General features: G+C 44.2%; 2 protein-coding genes across 3 annotated transcripts in view; one reads left to right on the top strand and one right to left on the bottom strand.

The window, feature by feature from the left end:
- The window catches only part of l(2)dtl (WD40 domain-containing protein denticleless), a 29720-nt gene extending 14672 nt beyond the window's left edge, over positions 1 to 15048 (bottom strand). The window contains exons 1-12 of one of the 2 annotated variants that reach the window (XM_084581901.1): positions 14814 to 15048; positions 14195 to 14283; positions 13422 to 13461; positions 12621 to 12722; positions 10825 to 11007; positions 10376 to 10441; positions 9443 to 9522; positions 8789 to 8865; positions 5855 to 5958; positions 5233 to 5343; positions 1485 to 1597; positions 164 to 253 (exon numbers count right to left, since the gene is read on the bottom strand). In XM_084581901.1, the coding sequence (XP_084438027.1) occupies positions 164 to 253; positions 1485 to 1597; positions 5233 to 5343; positions 5855 to 5958; positions 8789 to 8865; positions 9443 to 9522; positions 10376 to 10441; positions 10825 to 11007; positions 12621 to 12722; positions 13422 to 13461; positions 14195 to 14283; positions 14814 to 14874 (1116 nt within the window). In that variant the 5' untranslated portion in view covers positions 14875 to 15048. Of the gene's footprint in view, positions 1 to 163; positions 254 to 1484; positions 1598 to 5232; positions 5344 to 5854; positions 5959 to 8788; positions 8869 to 9442; positions 9523 to 10375; positions 10442 to 10824; positions 11008 to 12620; positions 12723 to 13421; positions 13462 to 14194; positions 14284 to 14813 lie in introns of both variants that reach the window. The other variant, XM_084581900.1, reaches the window with a different exon arrangement.
- Positions 15049 to 15200: 152 nt separating this feature from the next.
- CCT4 (chaperonin containing TCP1 subunit 4) overlaps positions 15201 to 26953 on the top strand; it is a 39583-nt gene continuing 27830 nt past the window's right edge. The window contains exons 1-4 of the mRNA XM_084581902.1: positions 15201 to 15413; positions 20157 to 20209; positions 22837 to 22926; positions 25930 to 26038. Of these exons, the coding sequence (XP_084438028.1) occupies positions 15299 to 15413; positions 20157 to 20209; positions 22837 to 22926; positions 25930 to 26038 (367 nt within the window). The 5' untranslated portion in view covers positions 15201 to 15298. The remainder of the gene's footprint in view (positions 15414 to 20156; positions 20210 to 22836; positions 22927 to 25929; positions 26039 to 26953) is intronic.

The following is a 26953-nucleotide window of genomic DNA, read 5'->3' as shown; positions in this document are numbered from 1 at the left end:
GAACATGGCCATGTCACCTGCCAACAACCACCTGCCAGAGGCGAGTCGGTAATTTTTCGCTCACAAAGCCAATGACACCGACGATGAATTTTTCGGACAACGAGGCCTTTAACATGCTGCTGTGTTGAAACATTTTATGGTTCCCAGTGGAGGCTGCACTCACCCTTGCAGGGTGCCAGGCGTCCCAGGAGAGGGCAGTGACCTCTGCGCGGTGGCCGGGAAGACACAGCTTGGGCCAGCCCGGCTGGTCCACCTGCATGTTTGCACCTCCCAAAAAGGGAGTCAGAGTCAGCAAGATAAAGAAAAAGCACACCTGAAATGCAAGCTTCTATCAGGCTTCAAATTAAAGTTGTTTTTGAGCATGGGGTGGTAGTGACAAAGGCCCATTTCACATGCTGCGACTGCAGTGGAAATTTTCGGTGCAGTAGGTGACACCGTAGTGCAATTTCACAGCGATAATTCATATGTATTTATGAAATTTTGCAGTCTTTCAGCGTACAAAAAGCGCGTTGCTGCGCCAAATGGAACCACTCAGACGTGAAAATAGGGGTGTCACATGGGGACGCGTGCTTTCCTTCGATACTGGGCGTGCCAGCCCGCTGCACGTCACCGTGTGTCATATGACGTCGCGACGCTCTTCAGCTCCTCATTGGTCAGCCGCAGAACGACTGCGCCGACACTGCGACTGAATTCCAACCTGTTGGAATCGTTTTTGCGGCTGGAGCGACGCTCGCTCTGCGGCTAAACCGACGAGAATCGCAGAGTCGCAGGGCAAAAATCGCATCATGTGAAACAGGCCTAAGGCATTACTGATAGTGATTCCACAGATAGTTCATACTGCCCACTTGCGGTGGTGCATGGAGATTGTGGTGTTAATAGAATTCAAACGTTACTCGCAAATTATTTTGCTGATATTTGCGGCAAGATTCTACCGTAAAACGGGTCCAAAGTTGCGCATTTAAAGGAAAAATTCGGAAGCATTTGACAGGTTTGCAGTACTGGCCTTGGCAATGCTGTGCACCTCAACGCCTCGGTGTGTATCTTTTCATGAGATCTCCTACAATGGGGTAATGCCCTCGGAAAAGTTGGCAGAGCCCCATGCTCTAAATGCTCTTTTAGCTGTGTCACAGATGTAGAGCTAAGAACAGTAATTCTTTCAGCGAGTTTCAGAAAAAAGCCTTCTTATGGACAATGAGAAACATCAACGCTAGAGCAAAACAACAGATTATTTCAAAGTACTGAAATAAAAGCAACTTCAGCGCCTTTCATTTGTGACTTTTTGAAGCTTGCTTGACTCGTATGAGTCTCAATGCTCATGAGAAAGATTCCATTGTACCCAGATATATTGCCTCACAAAATGACCCCCCCCCCCCCCTCCGCCAGACTGCCAGGTTCGAACGTTAATTAAACACACTTTACTGTAAATGACTGAAGGCCATTCTGCAGCAGCTACGAAGACAGGGGAAGAGAGAAAGCCAGCTTGCCTGCCAAATGTAGGCGGACGCATCCGAAGATCCACTGGCCAGGAAGCGGCCGTCGCTGCTCAGGACCAGCTTGACGTAGAAGGAGTGCACACTATGTCCATGGTACGTGCTGACTGCACACGTTAGCAGAGGAAGAAATGTTGAAAGAGGTATACACACACAATCACCCCCAAGCCGCATTCACTGCTGCAATCAAATTTACCTGCTTGCTTTGAAAGAGGCAAGCTACATCCTTGTTCTTTCAAAAAAAAATAAAACTCTTTGGCTCTTTTTAGGCATGGCAATGTCTGTTTGAGAACACAAAACACAAGCTGTGTCGAGAAAATTTCATTTAAAAATTTTGCAACCATTCGATGCAGGCTTGACATAGCAAAACAGACCTTTTGTAATTGCAATATGAAGTGAATGGTAATGCATCCTAGCACCAAGAGATCTACACACAAAAATGAAAAACTGTCGATGCACCGTAGTTTACCATATTCATTTGAATCTGAGCCAATAAAGTTAAACCTGGTTATAATAAAATTGAAAAACATCTTTTGCGCAGTCCTGCAAATATCCTGTAAGTAAGCCCTAATAGCTGAGAGCTCGCCTGTGTAGCGAGTTTGTCATACCTATGTCAAACACCCCGACATGATCGTTACATGCAGTTTTCAAATACATATGCTTCAGCGACGGTTGGGGAACTGAGAAACATTGTGTTGTAATAAAGGAGTAAGTACTCATCGACATCCCCGGGCCAGGACAAATTTTTCTTTAACTACGATGTCGGCTTAGATTTGAGGATCAATATACTATATATATTTTCTAATACACGACGACTTATAGAAAATGGAAAAATGACACGAAGATAGTGTCCACACAAGCCTCAATCAGAAGACAGCACCCTAACCTTTACTACTCTTAGCCGATGGAAGGACTTGATACAGTGGTGGCTCTGGCTTCAAGCAAGAATTCCACAAGTGGTGGGCCTTCCCCATGCAACATGACTGGGCAGTCTGTACCCTAGATGTCAACGGTGCTTGACAGTCGATAAGAAACAGGCATCAAGCTTTTAGTGCTAAAGGCCTTGCACTCACGTCTCCTTCCTCACCCTCGATTAGTGCTGCAGGCATCTGACTGATAAGTAAACGCTACTCTCGCAAACGCTGGCACAAACATCACGGCCATACCCTGGCAGCATGACAGGCAGCTACAGCGTCTCTATGCCTGTTGATCAAACCTTTTTAAGGGTCGGCTGCTAAAGTTTTATGTAGACAGCCTCACTTATATATGTCAGCCAGCCCCAACAGACCACATAAAGCCAACATCGCTAGAAGCAGTAGCGAATTGGATTGCTGAAGCCTGGAATGGCATCCCGAATAATTATGTTAAAATAGCGCTAGAACACGGACAGATAGAAAGAGGCAAACACACATTGCGCTGCGTTTGTCTCTTTCTATCTATCAGTGTTCTAGCACTGTTTTAATGTAATGTTCAATCAACTCTCCCAACAAGCCACTCTGCATCCCAATTAAGTTTGGTCACACACTTGTTTAAAGAGTGCTGCATTCCGAATGCACTTTATGGAATAGAAGATAGTGCACTATATGAGCTGTTGCCAATTTCGATGTTCTTAATTTTTGATCAGCTTTACTGTTCAAAGAAAGTATCCCTCTGAGCCTTCAACTTTCGGGTGTTGAGATAGAAGTGAGACTGGCCTAGATTCAAGTAGATATGGTTCTGGCGAAATTGACCGCCTGTGGCCACACCTGAATTTAATTTCTGGACTTTTCCTAGCAAACAAATGCACCATTTTGAAAGGCGATTCCTTGTAGCCAAAGTGTGGTAACCTGTGGACAAAGGCCAACCAGTTATCTGCCCTAAGCCTGCCCTTCACGAAACAACTCTACGCCCTATTTTCCAACTAACAGCTCAAGAACAGGACAGTAAACAAGAAAACAGACGCCACCATCAATGTGCTAATTTGTCTGCAGCAGCTAGCACTGTTAATTCTGAAATGAACTGAAAACAAGAAAAAGGCTAACAAAAAAACACACATACAATAGTGTAGATTAAAGAAGAAAAAAAAATTGACGGCACTGCTTCCATGTATCCCAAAACTAGCACAGCATAACCTCATTGATATGTCTTAAATAAAAAAATGTGTTAAAAAAGTATTATCCGGGAGAACTTATAATCTAAACCCCTGATTCAGGAATGATAAACTGTTGAACGAGGTAAAAAGGCATTAGAATTGATACCTTCACCGCATAAAAGTGATTAGCATTTACAGACATCAGGTATGAACAGCTACTTCATTAACTCTCGCAGAATTCTGTCAGTGTTTGCAATGTTCTATGCGCAAGAGAGATTTAGCAAGAAATCCAGTTTGTAAAAGGTAATGAAGAGTCCAAATCGTATCCTTGGCTGCGTGCAGATGCTTCACCCCCTCACGCCAGTGACATGTGGAGAAGCCATTGCAATGGCTTACATTCGCTGAATTTTTGCTCATGTGCATCTCCAAGACCTAGCCTGCTCGTATGCAAGTGAATTGCTGTAGATATCAAATGGTTCATCCTTATGCCCCTAAGGCACTGCAAAGAAGCCACAGTGTTTCACCTCACGGAGTCGTGTTTCTGTGGGAACGGGTGCTTCTTATGTTGGCTCTTTGGCCTTATTTTATGCTATGCCCCTTAGCACCCAGGTAACGCAGGAAAGCAACTATAGCGGATGATCGCTGCTTTTCAGTTTTTCATGTCACGAGTGCCTGTCCTGGATACATGTCCGGTTGATCGCGAAACCTACCATATGACCACAATGTGTTGAAATCTCGAGAAATCGTGTTATCTGTGAACATATTGACTGGGAGAAAAATAGTGTAACTTTATAGAAGATTTTTAAATGGCCGCGATTTTGAGTGTATGAAATGGGAAATCATATGACCCAGCATTGCATCAACAAGGCTCCGCTGCACTTCTCTCACCCCATAATCTCCTCTTGCTCTCATAGCATTTTAACATGGCTATGCCGTTCTCCTTGTACAGGTTTTTCTGACCTGCTGTTGTTAAGCGAGTCATGATGTGTATTCAAAAGGGGGTGTGGCAATTTCTGGATTCTGTCTTCTCATGAATGAGCTTATCAGCAAACTTAGGCCGCACACAATTTGGAAGTACTGTTTCAGGCAATCTGCGACTATCCAATGAAATCCAAACGCTAAGGCATTAGTTAGTAGTTAGTTATATGGAGTTTTGTGGCGCGAAAGCAACTTTAGCTATGATGCGCCAGACACAAGGTTGCTTTTGCGTAGCTTTTGAGTGACCTGTCTTTAAAGCCCTCGCTTGCTCTTTTCGTTGCACTTCAAGAAGCATCGCAAGAAATTAAAAATACCAAGTGCTTGCAAACAGTGCCCGAAAAAAATAACAACAGCAAAAGAGGCCTGATTTTTGCTGCCATACCACACTTTTAGTTGCTTTTTTCTATTTCCAGGATTTCCAGGTTTTTTTTTTCCTGGATACAAGTGCAGACGTGGCTAATGTGCCAATCATTATGACCAGTCTTGGCTGTGCCCTTCTGCATGCCTTTTTTAAACCCAACCACCATTCTGATTACGTAAGTATCGGATCAACAAAAACTGACCACCAATTTTTTCGCATTGTATTTTATGGGCCATACTCTTTAGCATGATGCTAATAGGCAAGCAGCAGATCTCCCTGTTTTAAAAGAGTTTGCAAAAAGGCAGAGGGATCAGTGCCTGTCATCTACGCACGGGGTTTGTCGGACAAACGCCCATCCAGGAGGTCGAACTGGTAGATGTGGCTGTCCGTGCAGCTGGCAAAAAGCCGCCTTCCTGACGAGTCCACCACAAGCCCGGTGTAGCCTGAAAGTGAGATAACACAGGTTCCTGGTTTCGCAACCGTCAAAAGCATCACCCTCACACCCGAGTGTGCACGAATCATCAGAAATGCTCCCTTCTTCACCCGATAACACTAAAACTGGCATTCATGCAGCCTTGCTTATGATTCCTGCTTGGAGCATAATGCAAATAAAAGCAAAAAGATATTGCTAAAATAAAGTGTGCATGTGCAAGGGGATACTGGTGAGGGAAGGGGAAGGAACCAATCCATTCCTGTAAGCATGGCAGTCGATCAAAAAAAGATAAAAAAGAATTATAGTCTGCAAAAAAATTTAGGGCAGAAATAAAAATAAAAATGAAACTTAAATATACTATTCAATTGGAGTGCAAGCAGCCCAACTTCTCCTGTGCTGGCTAGGCTATCAAAGAGGATGAGGAGAGTTAACCTCATCATAGCATGTTCTAATGAGCCTGACCAGACACTACAACCCTATGAAATGCCTGGGAAAGGTAAGAAATGGGACAAGGGACTTGCCATGGACAGCTGTGCTGTGGCCTGGGTAAGGCAAGGTGGTGACTGGCCGCGGGTCATTCGTGAAGAGCTGGTAATTCTTCCGCAAGTCCCACACCTTCACTGCCCTGCAAAGGAGGTGAGGTGAGGGGTGTACAATAAAACAACCTTTATTGTGCACGTCTCTGTAAAAAAGAAGGGGAAGAAGTTTGTAAAGCTGATCCGTGCCGATTTTTTCATGGCAGATATGCAAAGAGACAGCAGTGAAGCATGTGGGAGGTACACGGCTTCAAAGAGAAGGTGGGCAGAAGGAATGGTGGTGCTTTTAAAAGTGAATAAGTTCGTACTGGCAAAAAAGGACTGCGGCCCAGGTTGTCCAATCGGAACATCAAAAAATATTTGTTTTGATGACTGGCAACACATCTCTCATCAGAGCCAGCAAAGAGTACATACAATAACATACTGCCGGTTTCAACGCTGCTCTTTTTTTTTTTTGTGAACCGAATTATGGAGGCAGATTCATACATACAGGTTCTTTCGACCATCCGTTAGTTCTTATCTTTATTGTCACCTTCACCTTTTCCTTCCGGACCCTTATAATTAGGCACAGTAGTCTTTGCAGTAACAGGTTCACTTTTGCATTTGGATTTTGCCCCAACTGAGCACTGATATTGTGAAATTAGTCACAGCAAGTCACCTATATAAATGATGCACAGCAAGAATGGGCCATGTGAAGCTCAGACTGCATACATCGCAAGACTTACAACTGGAAGTCGATGTCAGGAGACCTTAATGATATAATTGAATTTTTCAGACGTTTTCACCATCCTTAGACAGTCTTAAAATTGGGTTGGCAACAGTAAAAATGTCTCAATGACTATAAAATACCGTGTATAATATGCACCCGCATGTGATAGGAGTTTTCCTGGATAGCAAAAAAAAAAAAAAAAGCTTTTCATATGCATATAATGTAGGCTAGGAAAGATCAACAAAAGAACTAATTTGCATTACACTTCACGGTTTCCCTCAGAGGTGTACGAGTTTCGCGCTTTCACATCCAATGCCACTCTGCAGCAGGCAGCGAATATAGTGCAACGAAACTTTATGTACCAGTGCTTTTGTTTTTTTTTTCTTTACTTTCCAAGAATTTACCTTTAGCGACAAGCTTGCTCACTCACCTACAAGTGAAATTCGTGTCCTGTAGAGTAATGAGCATGACTCCATTGGGTTACGATTTATTTTTGCAATGCTTTTACGGTTGCTGACTTTGCCTGTAAGTGGTCTAGCGTGATCACTGACACTTAGCAGGATGTTGTGTTCAACTAAAAGCGCCGTGAAATGGCGTTCTGCACGAATCACACCGAAGTCGCTATCACTGCGTACAAAATTTGTCAGGCTTGGCTGGCTGTCCGCGGCTAGAACATATTCTTGGTGCTTTTTCGAAGCGATGTGGATCTTGGTGTCGGACTTGTCACTATGTGAAATGTGACTTCACAGGAACACGTGGTGCAAACTCCGAACTTCTCTCCTTTCTTAGACGAACGAAGCATGGAAGTTCTGACGTGTACGACTTCAAAAATACTTGGAAGTACTGTCACAGCTTTGAGCCCGCCACTGCACCACGAAACCGCTACTGTTAAAACACCAGAGTCGCACTGCGTCGGATGCAGCCGCCGATCACACGAGAACGGAGGCCAACATCCAAGTCGTGCAAACACGTGAACAAAGGTTTGCGGAGGCCGCATGGAGGCCTGACCAGCCTTACTACAGATACTATAGAGGCTAGAACATTTGTCAAATGTTCTAGCATCTATACAGATATTACAGCCACTAGTCTGGTGGAGGCAGTACTGAGTTTTGGATACGGATTCGTGTCCCCTTAAGCAGACACATTTCCTTCCTCCACGAGACGACAGAAGTCACTACCGTCACGTCTGAAGCTGCTGATGCTGATATCACCAATATGTGTTGCCCTCTTGTGGCCACGAAAGGTACCATAATAGTGTTAATTAGATGTCCGCACTTTTTTTTTTCGAAAACAAAACATTTTCGTAAAATTTCACGCAAGATTCGTAAAATCGAAAGACTGGTCAAAATTCGTACATTTTACAAAAAATTCGGAAGAGTTCTCAGGTAAACATGATAAAATCATGGGAAAACTACCTCGCACTATAAGCGGATTTTTAAGGTGAATTATTGTGGCTGTAGGTAATTTTGCGATGCTGAAGAATTTGCTGGCCACAAGTGCATGAACATAATGTTTTGGAGGTTCTGAACACTCATCCACTAAGGATAATGCAAACATGCAAGCCATGACAATACCCTCGAGTAATTAACTCTGCCTGAACATTATTAATGTCACAATTGTGCAGTACACACCGCAAGCAGTGAGCCATTGTGCTTGTCCAGTGCATACAACGTGTATCAGAGGAAACCAGTAACTCTACGAGGCATTTTTATTAAATGCAAATTTTGAAAGTAGGAGCTGAAAAGTTACAGACAGGGTCTTACTAGCAGTTGTCTGCTGATAACTGGGAGTGATTTGCTCTAACATGAAGACAGCTACCTGCCGTGCTGAAATTCCAGTCTTCACTCCTCACGAAGAGACAGAGGTGGGCAACCACACGAAATTCCAACCTAACCTCATGACAGCGTCGACAAATCAAACCAACCATTTTGTCACCTTAGGCACTGCAGCAACAGAACAACATTGGACGCTTGTCATTCTGCTGCACAACCATAGCCTTCAATGTCTCATAAAGGAAAGATTCTTAGAGCTACATTTATAGCTACACCGTATCGGGAACCGTGATGAAATGTTAAACAGAGGCGGGCATAACTGCCAAGAGATGCCACAACTGTCACAGAACTTGCAGCTTTTCTCTTGTTATTTCAAGCCACTAACACCTGCCTGCAGATCACTCGGGCCAGGAGAACAAAGTCGAGAGCCAACCTTACCCGTTGCTGGCTCCACAGGTGACCAGGTGGTGTTCGTCACGGAAGACGCAGGCAGTGACGCTGCTTGTTGCTGCTGGCTGCTGCAAGTGACGACAGGTACACATGGCTGATCACGTGAGTACGACACTGAAGTTTTTTCAGTGCTACCACAGCCCGATTAAACTAGTCCCAAGACCCCTTCAACCATAATTTGAGACTCCTGGTTCTCCAGGTGCAAAATCAGCAAACGTTTTTTCAGTAATTTAATAATGTCATTATTCTTCACCACATTCCCATCTGATGCCGTGAGGCAATAAATATCATTTATATATATAAAAGAATCTTGTCCTGCTTGTGTACCAGCTCTCATTGGTCAACTTGTTGTTATGCACGTCAACTGCATAGTAATGCTTTGCTTAGGCAACGGGAAGTCCCGCAATATGGCGCCACAGACACACAGCCAATCAACAAAGGAAGAGTTAATTGGTGAAAAATGTGTCTCATACCAGCCAGCTACAGAAAGGTAGACGACAGAAGAGCAAAACCTGCGCAACACTGTTTTACACACGATTAGGACTTTGGTTAAAATTATCTGCATTTTTTAAAGCAGATTCTGAGTCAAAGCGCAAAGTTTCAACCCCCAAGTTGAAAGAAGAGCATGAAGAAAGAACCCACCGCCGCATGGCCACCACGGTTTCTTTTCCTAGATGGTGTTGTAGCACACACCATGCTATGTGCCCTGGGAATGGTGACCTCTGGAAGAAAGCACAGGATGGAGGGCCCGTGAGGTCCATTCAGAAGTACAATTGTTTGTGTAGAAGAGGTAACAGTACAAAAAAAAAATAATAATGATCTGCATCAGTTCCACAGAAGTAACAAAAAATGTCCTTGAGAGCTGATTCAGCATGCTTTTAGCTATGCTGTGAAATCTTGGTAAGTAATGTGGAGAGTGCTGGACACTCTAGATATTTCAGCGAACTGACTATGCCAAAACTAAAGATCAGACGAGCAATGCTTGCTGCCGTAAGATGAGGCCGCTTGCTTTTGTTGCTGGTAGAACAGTCTGCATGCATAAAACTAGACCAGTCACTGGTATACTGGATTAAAACATTTGCATAGTTTTTTTTCCTGTTTTGTTTGCATACCTTCTGTGGTTGCTGCTAACCAAATACGATGGACAGCACCATAGTAGCTAGCAAAATAAAAATTGGCTATCTCAAAGAACTGCCACAAGTTGAAGCCTGTCTCCCTCGAATAAATAGTCTCATGCCTTCAAAAAGCCAAACTGCAGAGCTGTTTTTGTCCACTCAATTACATGAACAATCTGAGAAGACCGGAGCATTAATTAGAACTTCCCATCGATTTGAGACAACTGGCTTGAATGCCCTCAATTAACTTCAGTGTTAATGACCGTATTCCCACCCACTCCTGTACCCTGACTCGGGCCAAGAGTAGCAGTGCAAAGGAAAAGAGGCCCACACAAGTTGCCAGAGAAGACATTTCAAAGCAAGCCAAGGCAAATCATGGACAATGCTTGCTACAGGAAGGAGGCATGTACTGTTTGGCACATCATCGCTATTGATATACAAAGCAGCTGATCAGCCTTACGTGGCTTGGAGCACCGGGCATCCCAGACCATCACGCCACCGTCTCGTGCTCCAGACGCAAACATATCTGTGAAAAGAAAGCAAGGCAGACGACACTCTGCAAATCATCCACAACTTTAACAGCTGCGAGACCAAGATTTTAAAGAAAAGAAAAGGTCAAAGGAAGCCGACAAATTTAACGTTATTTATTGGTTTACAAATAAAGCAACACTACAGTAGCCACGACAACCAGGCAATGCACTGGTAAAGCCTTCGAGGAGGCAAACTGTGTAAAAAACGGTCAAGAGCACCCAAACTGATCCTCCACAACTTCTAGCTCCAGCCTTGCTTAAGCATTAACTCCTGTTCATGCTTTAGTCATAAAGATCAGATGCAGAAAGGATGCATGAACACCAAACCATAGTTGCAGCAATTTGCAGAGGGTAAGAGGAGGCAGAAGAGGGCACCCACTGGCCTGTCCCTGGAGGAAGCGAACACACTTGACGCTGCCCCGATGACCTTTGAAGCTGGCCACTGTCATCTGCTGGCCGATGTCCCACAGGCCAACACTTAGGTCGCCACTGGCTGTGGCCAGCTGGGCCCGACCGGGACGGGGGCACACATCAAACACCGCATTGTCGTGTGCCTGCCAGGCTGCAGAGACCAGGCAAAACATGTTAAGCCGGGTGGGGGTCATTGGGGGTTCACAAACTTGAGGCTGGAGGCTCTGAGCCCTTTGAAGGAGGCATTCTAACCATGTGACACTGCGGTCAGCCAGCCTGCTTGCGCCCGTTAGCACAGTACCACAGGTGCTAGGAGATAGTACGCCATGGAAACAGTTCGATGCTGTTGACCCATTTACAAATTGCGATTCAGCCTCGCACACAATCAAATGGCTAGCCAAAACACTGCTCACCTGCACCATTATTCCCAACATCGCGTATATGCATGGCTGAAATCACACATGAAATCAAACATGATGAGAAACGAAACATAACCAGCAGTCAGAGCCTTCCGAGGACACAACATTTTCCCAACCGTAGCGTGGCCACAACATCAACGTGAGGGTTACTCTCTCTGGCATAGCGCTTAAAGAATGGCAAATTATAGGATAGCAATAACTAACTAATAATGCTTGGGGTGGCTTCCCACCTGTGGTGTTGGTAAAAAACCCGGGTTATATATTCAACCACAGCACAGTGTGCTAGAACCACATTAGCAAATATGATGTCCGTGAATTACTCATAATGAATCTTGCCCGATACACACTCTAAAGGAAGGAGAGCTTGACCCTTCTGCAGTTTCGCTCCTTTGACTATAGCTGCTATCTCGGCAGAGAAAAGCTTACCTGCTTGGGCTGGATGATGCATTTTCTAACATCAGAACATGGAAGTAGATTAGGGAGATAGGTCTACTTTAGAAAATCATTCCATCCCAACACAACACTATTTAAGGGGCTTAAACAAAATGTAGCCAAGCATGAAAATTGTTTAGAGCACACCTAGACAAGGACAGATGAAGAACGGTAGACACACGAGCACAAACTTGCAACACTTCACTGTGAAACAGCGGAGCAGAAAAAATACAACTGGCGGCCAAACATCACAGTGTAGCCTGCCCATAATCAGTAACGACGCAAGTACAACAATTCTTTTAGCAATAGAGCTATAGATGGCTTTGATATTGTTTTCCTGTAAACTATCAATAATCTCTGGCTCGATAATTTTGCCAATCAGTTGGCAACTGCTTCTTGCGATGATGGTACATTCTTGACAGAGTGGTGAACGAGTTGATTTCGTGCTCGGAACTGCACTTGAGTCGGAACAGGGATCTGAACTAGGGTCAGTGTTTGATTCCCATTTTCTACAGTGCACGCCAAGAAACCCTCCGCACCTGTCGCTCACATTTCTTCAATGCCCACGAATGTGATCATTTACACGTCTCCCACTTTGACCAATATACGACTTTCTGCAGGAAATTTGTATGCTACACACGATTGAATCCGCACATTCAATGAACTTGTCTTCGTGCTTTTTGCAATCTACTTTGCGTGGTTACTGATGTGATGTCTGGCTTGCCTTTTCCCCACTTCGCTGTTTCACAGTAAAGTGTTCCAAGTTAGCAGTCGTGTATCTACCATTCTTCCTCCGTCCTCCTCTGGGTGTGCACTAAAAAATGTTCATTTCATGTCATGTACCAACGAACCCAAACTTCCACGTTAGAGTATTTGAGCAGTGAGCAGAAAGAAAGAGAGTAAGTGGACTCACATGTTTCAAGGGACATGCGACCTTCAGGCAGTCCAGTGCGCAAGATGTGTATTGTGCCATCTTCATCGGCCACCGCCAGTATGTTGCATCTGTGAGGTAGTTCTGTGGTGGAATATAAAGCCAGACAGTTAGAAAGCATGCCAGACAGCTATGGAAAAGCCAGAGCTCTTTGTGGGCATGCTCGTACAACACACACGTTAATGAAAGAGCACAATAAACAAGTCAATGTGGAAGTGAGAGAATTACAATAATAGCAGCTGCAGAGATACAATCTTGAATCTGTCCTGGCAGGAATGTGTAAAAGTAGCTTCAAGACCTGTAGCAGCAAATCGCTGCTGAAGAGAGAAAAAAATCTTCCACTTTGTCTCGCGCAAAAGCAATGCTCATTGAGAAAAGCTGTAGTGGAGGGCTCAGGAAATTTTAATGTTCACTGACATTGCACGGCACAGGGGCGTCTTGCCTTTTGCCTCCATGGAAATGTGGCCGCCTTGGCCAAGATTCGATCCTGCGTCCTTAAGTTTAGCAGTTGTCGCCAGTGCACGAGTCTTTACGTCACTAGAATATGGTGATAATTTGACATTGGCCAAATTCAAGCTGTTGTCAGTGTTCCGCTTACATTTCCAACTATACACAATTATGCCCATGTTCATACAAAAGTAATGTTTGGTTTTCAAACCTAATTTGTGTTTCTCAGATATTTTTTTTATTTACTTTTGATTTAGGGAGAAAGAAATTTGCTTTACAAAAATGTCAAGCAGTATACTGAGAGGCTAACGCAAAGAAAAAGTAAAAATGCCAGACCTGGAAAATGGGTGCAAGCAAGTGGAGGCACCTCTTGTTCCTGCAGAGCACAAAGATGCATGTGTTGGGCATCAGTTTCAAATTCAAACACACCGAATTATACTGAAGGTTAGAAAAAGAAAAAAGAAACGACTCTGCTGTCACCAAAATTGTGGGGTCCATTTTTTTTTTTTTTACAACAGGAAAGTACAACAAAATGAACCAACAAAGCAGAATGTGGAATGTTATAGACCAACACAGAGATCGCTGTGATGTGGAGAGAAAAATTAATCAAAAACGAAACCAGAAACTGCGTTTGCTTGATTTGGTCACATGATTATCTTAAAAACTATATTTATTACCACTTAAGTATTGAATGAGCAACCATATGCCTGCAAAGCTTTTGTAACGACTGTAGCCATTCTTTTCGACACTGCTCTAACGATTGGCGATGCGTGAAATAAAGGATTGCATTCGACGCTGTCGTTAAAACCCGGTTTTTTTTTTCTGTTTTTTTTTTTTTTTTTGTTATTTGAATTTCTTCACACTGAAAGCGGCCATTCCAGTTTTCAGCGATTCTCGCTCTGGCAACAAAACACACGCAGACCTGGTCAAGAAACAAAAACCGAGCGCTTTCTTTGTATGGAGGTGCGCTCGTAAATCAATTAATGCAGCCCGATAAGAGGCGTCGACATTTTTCTGCGCTGAAGCCTACTTAAGGCGCGAATCCGCGGACATGACAATAGAAAATTTCGCGAATCAGGCATATTTCGATCGAATAACGACACACTTACATCGTTGCGCAGAACGTAATCGTTTGCAGCCCGACTGTGAAGATTCTTGAGGACTGAGTACGTCAAGGTGCTCGCCCTACTGTCGGTCCCTGTGATTTGACAAAAGACAATTTGTTTATTCATGACGTATGATTAAAATAGTCATTCCGTCGTTCACCACATATATAACACTGCTATTGCTAAAACACGCGAACGAAACGCTTTAGAAATACACGATGACGCATATTTGCATAACAAGAGGCTGTAATGAAAACAATGGAATATAATTGTGTTCAGATTTCCTAACAAAAAGACGTAATGAAAGGAAAGTAGCCGCGAGTAAGCTTTCTGCGAACAAGTCTTGAGAACAGGAGCAAGTTCTAAACCCCCTTCCCTACTAGACCGCAATCAACGCTGCCGAGGTTTGGCACTGTAACTGCGCTAGAAAAATAAAACTGCGAATTAAGTTTTCAGCGAATATGCTTTGAGAATTGACAAGCAAGTTCTTCCAAGACGGCTTTAGTATTTAGGCTTTTAGTCTGTAAGACCAGAATTGGCATGTCCAAGGCCGGCAATTAAATGCCCCAGGCATGTCTAATCCCGCCCGCGCTTTAACAAACGAGAGAGCGCGGCTTCTCACCGGAGCGACGAAAGTATTCATTCCCTCGCAGCACTTTCAACACGCTCGGCTGGCTTGTCATCTTCGCCTCCTCAAGTTTACGGAGAATCGCTTTTTGCAGGTCAGATTTTTCTTACACGGAAGTTTGCAGCGCTGACAGTCCGTCAACAACAAACGGTCACATCAGCTAACGTTTTTTTTTCCGCGCAAAAAAAACAATTCAGGCGGGCTTTCTAGAGTTTATGGTCACGTGAACATTCTACGTAACACACGTTCCTACTTTTGGGCCTTAAATTCAATTTTAAAGCATTTTTAATCAATTAATTTAGACATAAAATATTGTAAAAATTTATTTCTTTTGATTAATAGTTTCGTTAAGTACAAATGTTTTGTTACACTTTCTGCGGATTGCTCATTCTGCGGGGCAGCCTGGCGAAGCTTTTTCGGTCGTTTGCAGGGGCGAGTCCGATTATCCGCTCTAGTTTCTATCAAGAACTATTGACACAATGAAAGCGCCGGCGCCGGTCTCATCGTCTATGGGTGGCACTGGTGACAAAGCGTCCTACAAAGACAAGGATAAACCGTCACAGGTCCGTCACAGTAACATGACCGCCGCCAAAGGTATGTATGGGCCACACGTGCCTTAGGCCTACACAATGGGCTTGGACGCCACCACATGCGAAATGCAATGTTTCTTCGAACCGAAGGGCATATTGGCTGCGGACGACCTTTGCGATTAGTATTTGCAGTGAATGTATCGGGAAATGTCCTGAGTTGGAGGTTTTGGTTCGTTTCGATCATCGTATAGAACATCAACGACACAGATGCCCGGCGTTCGCCATATAAGGCAAAAACCAAATAACAAGTTTTTATTTCTTCCTAGTCGCTGCTTGTAAATTCCCGGCACCGAATTTCTGAAGTTATGTTGAATCGCGGCTTTAATACGTAATGGCTGGGTTCATGATGCAGAGGAATACAGCGCAGTTGTAACGCGGGCGCAAACACAGGGCCTGCGTTTTCATCAGTCTTTCTTGCCCATGTTACTACTGCCGCTTTAAGATTCGCATACGTGGGTGTCTTTGAGTATCCCGATGATTACTCATTTCACATTCGGGCCGAAAGTGTATCTGAAATCGATTGCTACTGCGAAAATAACTTTTTTTTTTCTCCGTGTGATGAATCAAGCAAGGTAGTGGAACAGACAGAATAACAATGGCAAAAAAGTTTTTTTATAAGAATCTTGTGATGCTGTCACTTCAATAGCATATGCCAGTCTTTAATTAACTTGTTCTATACAACAGCCCACTGTTAACTGAAACCTTAGTTTAGAAAAAGTATTTTGAGGTCAGCGCTGTGCACAGATGATGACCCCTTGCCATATGCCTTAGGACACTTCTGAGTCTCTGCGGTGACTTGTTTTGCAAGCGTTCTGATGTGCATAGCAGTATAGCTTGCTTAAATTCGACCTGCTCTGCAGAATGTGACAACATAGTTATATATACGAGTGCTGCTACTACTGATGGCTTGTGCCAATGTCATCCATCACAATAGGTCTTGATTTGGCTGCACTTTCTGCGACAGTTCAGGCGCTGCAACACCTGTACTCTGTCAGTGTAGCTAGCGCCACCAGCGTTTCGACATTGGTGTACCTCAGGGCAGTGTCCTAAGCACCCTTTTATTTCTTATTTTTATTAATGATCTGCCAAATTGAGTTTCTGTTCCTATAAGATTATTTGCTGATGACTGCATTGTCTATAATACCATAGAATCTTCGAGAGATCAAATCAAATTACAATTCCAGCCTTGAAAACATAATAAAATGGTGTCATGACTGGCGAATGGTAATCAATCCTATAAAATCAGTATGCATGTCTATTACAAGAAAGAAGAAGATCCTGCAATTTTCATATAGGAGGTATGCACGTGACATCATCCGCTAGGGGCCCTAGCGGTCAGCGCAGAATTCGCCATACGCGTGGTCGTGTGGGGGGGCGCCGCACCCAGCCACAGTATTCAACTCTTTCTGATCTGTGGGGTAAGCCTTTCGCGCCTTTACAGAATTTCTGCGTGCGCCAGCGAAAACCATGCGAGCGAGTGGATACACCGGTGGACTTCGTGGAACAAGAAAAATGACTGTCTGGACAAAATGTTTAACTGTGAAAACACCGGCTCGTACGACCGCGATAACTTCGTCGAGGTGTGTCGTGTACTACAAGACCACTGCTTCGCGTTGAATTCCCTGACATCGGTGCCTGCCATGTGAAGTGCGGATTAAGTTTTGCGACAGGTGAAGAAATTAAAACGTACTAAGCCATGAATGTGTTTTAATTTTTGGCAAGAAAGCGAGGCCAAGAGCCACACATGCGTGAGGGTGTCGATGACCGGCGTGCCGTTTTTAGAGGTGAGCACATTGCGACGTGTCTGTTCGCTTAGCTAACGCTGTCACCTCCTCCGACTTGCAAGTGACATGTTACAACTTTATGACGCGTTATCGCAGCACATCGTGTTGTTGCGAACCTAGGTTCCATGGGTTATGTGCATCTCAAGCAGAGCTACGTAGCCGATACTAAATTTGTAAAACATGCTCTCTGGGTGTGCCGTTTATCCTGTGAGTGCGTGACAGTACTTTTCTTCTCGGCCTTCTGTCACCCAAATTAAGCAACTGCATTTATTCGCTTTACTGCTGGAACAGCGCCTGTGAAAGCTTCGGCAGTTTGCCGACTACCGCCACTAGAAGTGTACGTTTCGCCGACATGCCAGCTTTGGAATTGGGGAATTTAATGCGCTCGCTGTCTTTTCAAGATGTGTTCTGCCTCAGTAGCAGCTAGCAACGTGTTTAACGAGCTGCAAGTCATTTTTTTCGAAATGGGTAACCGGCCACTATTGCTGTCGAGCTGTTGCACGGGTGATGCCTAGGTGCAACACTGAACAGCGTGTTATGTCCCGGAGCATCAAAATATTGCTGCAGAATCCATGCACATAAAGGGCTCAACAAAGAAAAGTGGATGTGGACGTATTTACCAGCTTGATAAAACTTTAAGGATCACTTCCAATGTACGGCGGGCACCTGACAGCGAACCTGAAACTGCGCGAGCCGACGCGCGCTGATGCCACTGGCGACCTCCGACGTGGCGGTACGATGCTCGCGCCATCTGGTAGTACGACCTCAGTGAATACCTCCTATAGTATTCACGGCAGCGAGCTCCGAAGGGTAGAGGAGCACAGATATCTAGGATTAATATTCAGAAGAGACTTGCGATGGAATAGACATATAGAGGAAATAAGTAACAAAGCAAATAAGGCGCTTTGGAGTTTAAGGTGTAATCTACCATAGCGCTACCCCTGAAATTAAAAACTTAGCCTATGCAACACTGGTTAGACCTATCATTGAGTACGCGAAAATAGACTGGGACCCTTACACAGAAAAATCGCTCGATTCATCTTCAACAAATATAGCCGCCTTCACTCCTCTTCAGAATTATGTCAGCGTGCAAAGCTTCCTAGCATAGAGTTAAGGTCCAAGTGTGACAGGTTGAAATTTCCATTTCTTAATCTTCACAACAAAATAAAGATCAATAAGATGAAATGTTTTCGAAGGTAATACCAATGAAACATCCAGACACCGCCACAGCATGTATATTCGTCCTCCAGCAACTCGTAATGGTACATTCAAGTATACTTTCTTCCCCAGAACGATAAAAGACTGGAACATGCTTCCCGATTTCGTAGTTTGGTCTACTTTTAATGCTTTTTTGAATAATTTAGACAGTGTTGTTTATTGTGAAACTGCAGTGGGGGTGTTAAATATGTGCATTTTTTTATGTTATTTTGTAGTTTTTGTTCAAGTGTATTATTTTTAATACATGGCTCTAAGAGAGATCGACTTTTTTTTTTTTTTTGTGACGCAGTGTATGTACAAATTTCCCTGTCCTTGTAATTAGTTGTTATTTATACATACATTGTGCTTGACCTAATTAGATGTGTTGCCATTGCTTGTTGTCATTTTGTTTCTGCTCCTGTAATGGCCCTCACAGGGCTGGCAGTATCAATAAAGAAAGAAAGAAAATTTGACGCCATGCTTCACGAGTTTGTACTGGCCTCCCCATCAGTTCTCATTTCATGCAAGTAGCGACAGCCCCGTGGCATGCTTTGTAGCAGACAACTCAGTGGTCATGCTTGTTTGAGTAAATGGCACTTTGGGTGTTTGGGACGTTTCTAGTGTGCTAGACGACCATTGTAATTATGTGTAGCACGGCTGATAATTGTGCAATAGACACAAGGTGAACGCTGTTTGCTCGTCTGTTGCTGAATAGAGAGAATGCCTGTTGCATTCGTCAGCGCTCAATTTAAAGTAGGTAAAGAACTATCTAGATAACTGGTCAAAGGAACCTGGAAAGGTCTGGAATGATCTGGAAACAGTTGTGCTTCGCTGCAATCACTAAAGAAAAGTCTGGGGGCATCTCACGCTACAAAGAAAGTGAAATAAAGCCATGTCTCGCGACATAGAGCATGAACAAGATCATTCCTTGCTCTACACTCACAGTTATAAGGCCATGTGCTGGCTGTTGAAAACAATAAAGCTTCCTATGGTTCGCGGCAATATCAACAGTGTAGGTGTAGATTTGGTGCTATTTGCTCTATTTCAAAAGGCAGGTTTTCTTTTTTTAGCAGTGTGAGGCCATCTCGCAGTGTTCAGCACTGCTTTAGTACGTGGCGCATCAGTGGATAGATTTACAAAGAAAAAACAAACTAACGCTTGGTGTAGTGCAAAATTTCGTGATCCGTAGTGTAGTACCAGCAACAGAGAAGACTTATCTTGTCTGTCTAGAGTGAAGAGTCAAGGAATATTACCACTGTGAGACAAATACCACCAGTAGATTGTAACATGTGTGCCAGTCACTCCCAGGTTGTGTGCTGTGATTTTTCTCTTGCCAGTTTTGATTTCTTGGAGGCAGCTTGGTGTTGAAGCAAAATAAAAAAAAAATTTGCCCACCACTAGGAACAGCAAGTAGCACTGATAATTGTGTCCTTCCTGTGTACCCCACTGTTTGAGTGTGGCCACTCCTCAAAGACAATGACCTATGTCCAACAAGGTGTAGCTGGCATTTTAATAGCCGAGCAGATGCAGAACAACTTGGTGGCACCTGCCTTAATCAACTAATAAATGCAAATAGCTTATAGTGGTGATTAAGATTTACTATGCAAAATCTTTTGGGGTATGTTACCTATGGCCTTAAGTGATTATGGGGCACACAGTTCAGGATTAGCACCACTGAAGGTCATCATGTTGCTGGGCACCGAGTCAAGCTAACATCATTTTACGATCTTCCTTGGATCATGAAATTTGGAACTTGTTTTTTCCAGCTGTAGCTGATGCCATCCGCACAAGCCTGGGTCCTCGAGGCATGGACAAAATGGTCAGTAGTGTTCTCACATTTGAATGCCACCTGCCTCATACATACTCTTTGCATTCAGGGCTGAATGCAAGCATTTTGAGAGTTAGTGTTCAGTTATCTGAAGGGGTGAGTGATGTTGTGATAAAAAGGGAGAAATCACGCAAGGCACAGCTGATAAATCTCCCTTTGCGGTTGCTAGTCAGTCTGTACTAGCAGTCATTACCCGAGCAGAAACTGTGATGCTTTGAGGTAATTGCCAGAAGCACATTTAGCAGCAGAATGGAAACCCGCCTATTTTGCTATTATAAGAAAGTGATTGGACCTCATAGAAGAGTTCTGCACTGATGAAAGGGAAACTACAGGATGTGGGTATGTAAAAAAGAAAATATGGGGTACACTTAAGCTTCGCCTTTAAGGGTATAGGCTTCCAACCCACATATAAAGCCCCACTTTAACCAGGCCGTATGAAAATGCCGGAGTGCTCTCAGTTCAGTTTAGTCGTTCAGTCGTGTCCGACTCTTCGTGACCCTATGGACCATGTCACGCCACGCTCTCCGGTCTCTCACTATCTTCCTAACATCACATAACTTCATCTGCAGTGCCTTGAGGATGCCATCTAACCAACGCGTTCGCTGCCTACCCCTTCTCCGGCGACCCTCAACCTTTCCCAACATCAAATCTTTCTCCAGCGACTCCTCTCTTCTCATCAGATGACCAAAGTAGCTGAGCTTTAACTTTAAAATTTGACCCTCCAATGAGCAGTCAGGGTTTATGGTCGACAATATCGACTGATTTGATCTTCTGGCAGTCCAAGGAACTCTCAAGAGTCTTCGCCAGCACCACAATTCAAACGCGTCAATTCTTCGGCGGTCAGCCTTTTTCACAGTCCAACTCTCGCATCCATACGTCACAACTGGAAAGACCATAGCACGAGTTATACGGATCTTGGTTGGCAGACTAATGTCTCTGCTCTTTACTAGGCGGTCAAGGCTAACCATTGCTCTCTTTCCCAGAAGCAAGCGTCTCCTAATTTCATGGCTGCAGTCTCCTTCCGAGGTAATCTTGGAGCCCAAGAACAGAAAATCTGTCACAGCTTCCACTTCTTGTCCATTGATGCTCCAGGACTTGATAGGGCAAGACGCCATGATCTTTGTCTTTTTAATGTTCAGTTTAAGCCCAAACTTCTCACTCTCTTCTTGTACGCGGATCAGAAGTCTCTTGAGTTCCACTTCACTTTCTGCCATTAAAGTGGTATCATCCGCATATCTAAGGTTGTTGATACGTTTTCCAGCAATCTTCACTCCAGCTGAAGACTCGTCCAGACCGGCCTTCCTCATGATGCACTCTGCATATAGGTTAAATAGGCAGGGCGACAGTATGCAGCCTTGCCTCACTCCTTTCTCGATCGGAAACCAATCAGTAAGACCATGCCCAGTTCTGACTGTGGCCTCTTGCCCTTCATACAGGTTCCTGAGGAGACAGATAGGTGAATTGGAACTCCCATCTCTTGGAGAGCTTGCCACAATCTGCTGTGATCTACGCAGTCAAAAGCTTTCGCATAATCAATAAAGCAGAAGTAGATGGGTTTCTGGAACTCTCTTGCTTTTTCCATGATCCAGCGAAGGTTAGCAATTTGGTCTCTAGTTCCCCTGCCCTTGCGAAACCCAGCTTGCACGTCCGGAAGCTCCCGATCCACATACTGCTGCAGCCTACCTTGGGGGATTTTCAACATCACCTTGCTAGCATGCGAAATAAGCGCGATCGTGCGGTAGTTGGAACAATCTTTGGCACTGCCTTGGAGTGCTCTAGGGGTAACGTAAATGCAATGGTCCTGGCAGTCTGGTTCTGATATCACCCTCCCTTGTAAAAGGAAGGGCCCGAGCATGGCAGCTGTTGCCAAAGGTAATTGTCAGTCAACCCCGGTCCAGTTAGTGCGTGACAATGCCAGCTACCACCTTCCTTCACTATATTAGTGATTTTTTGCTCACAATGGCAACGCCATTAGTTGGCCGCCGACCCCACATTTTCGGTGAACGGGGCCTTTAACACTGTCACGTTAGAAAAGTGCCAAGGTTGTCCGGTGTCTGCTTTCAAGCTACATTTCCTAAAGACATATGCCATGTATAGTGAGGGGCCCATTGTTTTCAGGCTCTCTAAGCAGGCTTAGCCATCGGATACTGTCTCTGGCACATATGATGACTTGCTGTTAAATTATCGCCTTAGGACACTTCTGAGCTTCTGACGGTGATCTATCTTGCAGCTGTTCTGACTTGCGTGCCTATTGAGATATCCGTTATGGCTTATCCTGTGCAGTGCTCATCTTAGACCTTTGTGCAGTCTAGTGTAGGTACGAACTTTGGGACTTCATTAGATGTTTAATTTTGCTGTAAAAGTTCAGTACATTATTGAGGAATAAAAAGAAAAAGCTAAATTCGAGTTTATTGCCTCACACACTCTCTTTTGGAGAGCGGGTGTTAAAGCTACACATTGTGTATTTTCATAACATGTGAGGTTTTTGATTTTTGTGCAAATGTCTCTACAAGCTTGAATGGCCGTGCTTGCTGAGGCTGTACCATTGTCATCTTCCTTCTGTGCATTGCATGCAGTTTGTGTTTCCTCAGCTTTGCCTTTTTGTTATCTGTTTTCAGATCCAGGCAGCAAACGGAGATGTCACCATCACAAATGATGGTGCCACCATTCTGAAGCAAATGCAGGTTCTCCACCCGGCTGCGAAGATGGTATGTATGGCTTTCCTCGGTCCGATTTGGTCCTTTCTTGCCTAAAGAGAGAAAGTGCAAATGTAGGCTGACCTAAGGAGCTGCTGTAGGTATTTTAAGGAGTGCTCCAGGATGGAGCAATTTTTACAATACCTGTGCTTGGAATTTCTGGACCAGCAGAAATTGCTTGCCCTTAATTAGGATTACTCATTTTGCTATAGGGATTAGCTGTTATTTTACAAGCAGCTGCTCATCCATAAACTGGCTTTCGTCTTTGTCGTGTCACTTCAGGGGAATCTACTTCAATTCGTGTTCGAGAGTAGCAAAAAAAACACGACGCGAGAAGTGTGTGCCCATCGTATATGTTGCCTGATACCTTTGATAATGGCTACTGTGGGCTGGGAGTGAGGGTAGCAGAGAGCACTGGTGATATCCCAGTGCGGCTCAATGTTCTGCGTGTGGGCTGGTCTTCGAGCACAACAAACCACATAGGCGAAGAAATGAGGCTGCGCAAAAACGTTAAGCTTTCACCTTACTGCACATAAGTGTGTCCATAAATTTTTTTTCATCCAGAGTAGGCATGAGCTAGCATTGCTTTCACAAGCTGCCTGCCTTTCACTCACATGAAAGGGGCATCTTATATTAGTTGGAGGCAGTGAAATGAAGAATGTTGGGTTTTTATAAGGTTTCAAAGATGGCAGCACGACTTAAATTGTATACTTTTTTTTTTTTTTTACTTGATGTATTTTCTACTAGATGATCGTAGTTACTCATATTGAGGTGCTGTCTTTTTTTCTGACTGCTTAAGTCCATTCTCATTTTATGCAGATCATGGGGTCATGGAGAAATTGTGGTTTAAAGACGAGCAAATCCTTGAACTTGTTTAGCTACATCTTCAGAGAAAAGGATAATAGGAAAACGTTGACAATGGCAATGCTAACGAATAAAATTTGCAGTGAAATGTGGGTTCTCTTTTCAGTCCACATGCCTGTCTGTTTCAAAACATTTTATATTCACAAATATTTTTCGGGGTTTTGGTGAAGTAGGTGATTCTGAACAGAATAAAATAAGGTTTGTTTTTCTCTAAATATTTAGTGGAATTTGTCATGGTTTTTATGCAGCGCGGCACACGGTGAAATAGCTGGCAGAAGTCAATGGGTCACTAGATGATGCCATCATTCCTTTCACTACCCTTTATTCTGTGGGCCATAGCTTTGTTGCTTAGAAAGTGAATGAATTAGCGTGAGGGCTCATGCATGGATGACAGTTGAAAAGCAGCCTGGCTGCTTGCATTTTCTTTAAAATATGACTATAAATATCTGCTGAATCTGTATTGTGCCTGAATCATTGGACCAGTGTGGACTTGACCAGACAGAGTTGCTAGAATGGTGCCTCTGTTTTGTGTGTAACTTTCTGGCCGTGCTGAAGTCTGTTCTTATCAGAAGTGATACAACTAAACCTGTTTATAGCGAAAGGGGTAAAAGCTCTCAACTTTTCGTCATATCGTTTTCGTTATATGCAGCTTTTGCATGAGGGCTTTAAAGGACAGTGCCGAACATACACCAAAATAATCCCTCTACCTTCAATCCATAAATGTGGAGAGACATTACGCGATCGTGCTGATGTGACTGTGGCAGCAGTTACCGCGAGCTCACACAGTGCTGCTGCGAGTGCGATGAGGTGGGTGGAGGTGTGTCGCCACTGCTAGAGCTTAACTGACTGCCTGCTTGCTTCTTCACAAATGTTACTGCACTGGACCTTCCTGCCACCATTGCACTGGCAAACGCACCCCTCGCATATCCAGCACTGTTAGCCATCCCAGTCGCGAGAGCTATCGGTGCTGTAATCTTGCAAGGAGGTGTGCAGCGATAGTGGGCGCACACTGCTCACTGTGTCTATTCTGCTATGTCCTATTACCTACTGCTGCCTTCGAGCGTGCATTGTAGTTGCACCGCATAGGTGAGCCATTCCAAAAACAAAAACATTGGAGAATTCTGTCAACTGCAGTTCCTTGTTAAAATCATAAATGCACCTCTAATGCCAATTCGTGTTTTATCGCCATGAATTTTTAGCATGGTTCTGCTTAAGTTCCTTAGTTAAATTCCTTTAATTAAATTTTGTTTCATATCTGTGTCCTGTTTTGTTGCATTATGTCAGGAACCAAGAAGGAGTGCCTCCTTTTTACTGAGGAGTCAAGATGTCCCTGTTGTTTGTCACACAGGAATGTGATGACAGTGGCTGAAAATAAGGACATTTTGACTTCCCAGTCAAAAGGAGGCACTCCTTCTTGGTTTCTGACGTATTGCAACAGAACAAGACACTGATGGGGAACAGAATTTAGATAAGGGAATCTAAACTGTCGCACATACGAGTTGATAGGAATTTTTGGTTACAAGAGACACCTTTTTGGGTTTCCTAGAGTGTCTCTTGTAACGAGATTTAACTGTACTAGCAGACAACTCGCGGTGGTAATATTGGTGGTGCAATGATTATGCGAGGAAAAAAAAATATCGATTTTTTATGCCTGATGTTGGGGGTGCGAGCATTATGCGAGTAAATACGGTATGTCGAGGTCAACCACTCAATTACCTTCATAGCAAGATCTCAGATATGTGCAGTTCAATAGGGGTGGCGTTTGAGAATTGAGAAACATTGTAATATTGAGGAATTTGCTACATAGAGGTTCGGTACATCTAGGTTCAACTTTGTGTCCAAATTCAAGAAAATCAATCTCTCAGTCTAGTTCGACTTGGTATTCTCATTTAGGTGCTCTTCTATAGGGTGTTTTTGCTTTATTGTTCTTTTCCGATTAGCCCCAGGGCGTACACATACCACGTAGAAAGTCATCGCACTAGTCCACAGCTCTCATATACTGCGCTGCTCAGCAAACCGAGGGAAATCTTGATGCAACTGCTTTGTTGGTGGCAGTGCAGTTCTTTCGTGTGGTTTGCATGGCTCTCTACACACCCACCCTCACCCCCAACACCTCGTGCATAAAGTGACTGACTCTGTTGTGGTATGCAGCTGGTGGAACTCTCCAAGGCACAGGATGTGGAGGCTGGTGACGGCACCACCACAGTGGTGGTGATTGCGGGCAGCCTGCTGGATGCCGCCTCCAAACTGCTCCTCAAGGGTCAGTCACGGTCCGCGTCTGGTTTGACCGCATTTATTTCCCACGGTCGCTTTTGCAGCAAGGCATCTTGCATCGGTGTTCTTTGGCAGCTTGCAGCATGCAGGCATAATGTATGTCTGGCTATGGACGTTCTAGTTGCGAGCTGTTGCATCAGGGGTTTGGGGGCAAACAACTGTACATCCTATTGTGCACAAGCTATGTTGAAAGTTTGTTTTGGGTGTCTAGTTTTTGAAGAAGTTTCTAGTGCAGCAAACCGCTCGTGTTTTATGCTTGCAGGGCTCAATTCTATCTGCGAGGCCGGAGGGCTACTGTTGAGTTTCATCACATAGGCAGCTCCATCTATTCACTTTATTCTTTTTTTTTTTTTTTTTTCGGGATTATTTTGTCGCGCTCTTCACATGGTTGGCACACACCTAAACGATCTGGACAAACCAGGGTGTCAGTAACTGAGAGCACCGGGAAGAGAAACCATCAAATATTTCATGAAGTCAGGGAAAATCACACAATATATTCTTCAGTGCATTTTCATTTTAAGCTGGCGCAAAGTATGTTATTCATGTAGATTTTTTTTTTCCTGTCGCTAGCACGCGGGCACCACGGCAGCCACATTGCAAAGTGAGGTGTGATATATTACTTTGGCTCCGGTGAATGGCTGAGCTGCCACAATAGAAGGACCAATAAGTGCGTGAGGTGGGTACTCAATAAAGTATGCGGAAGTGCTGCGTGAGAGTAGTGCGCGCCAAAAAGCAGGAATAACCGCAGCAGCCAGCGTGAAAGCAATTGGTGAGCTATGCTGCCAAGCACGCGCACAATCATATTGGATTAGATTGGCTCGGCTGTTTGCGGGGTAGACGGTTTGCATGCTGTGAGGCTGACATCAGTGCACTTTTAAGGGAGGACGAGGGTCTTAAAACT

Source organism: Amblyomma maculatum, chromosome 10, assembly GCF_055883805.1.
Source record: "Amblyomma maculatum isolate TAMU_Amacu chromosome 10, ASM5588380v1, whole genome shotgun sequence".
Taxonomy (NCBI): Eukaryota; Metazoa; Arthropoda; class Arachnida; order Ixodida; family Ixodidae; genus Amblyomma; species Amblyomma maculatum.
The sequence above is the reverse complement of the archived record's forward strand: the minus strand, read 5'-3'. Positions and strand labels throughout refer to the sequence as shown.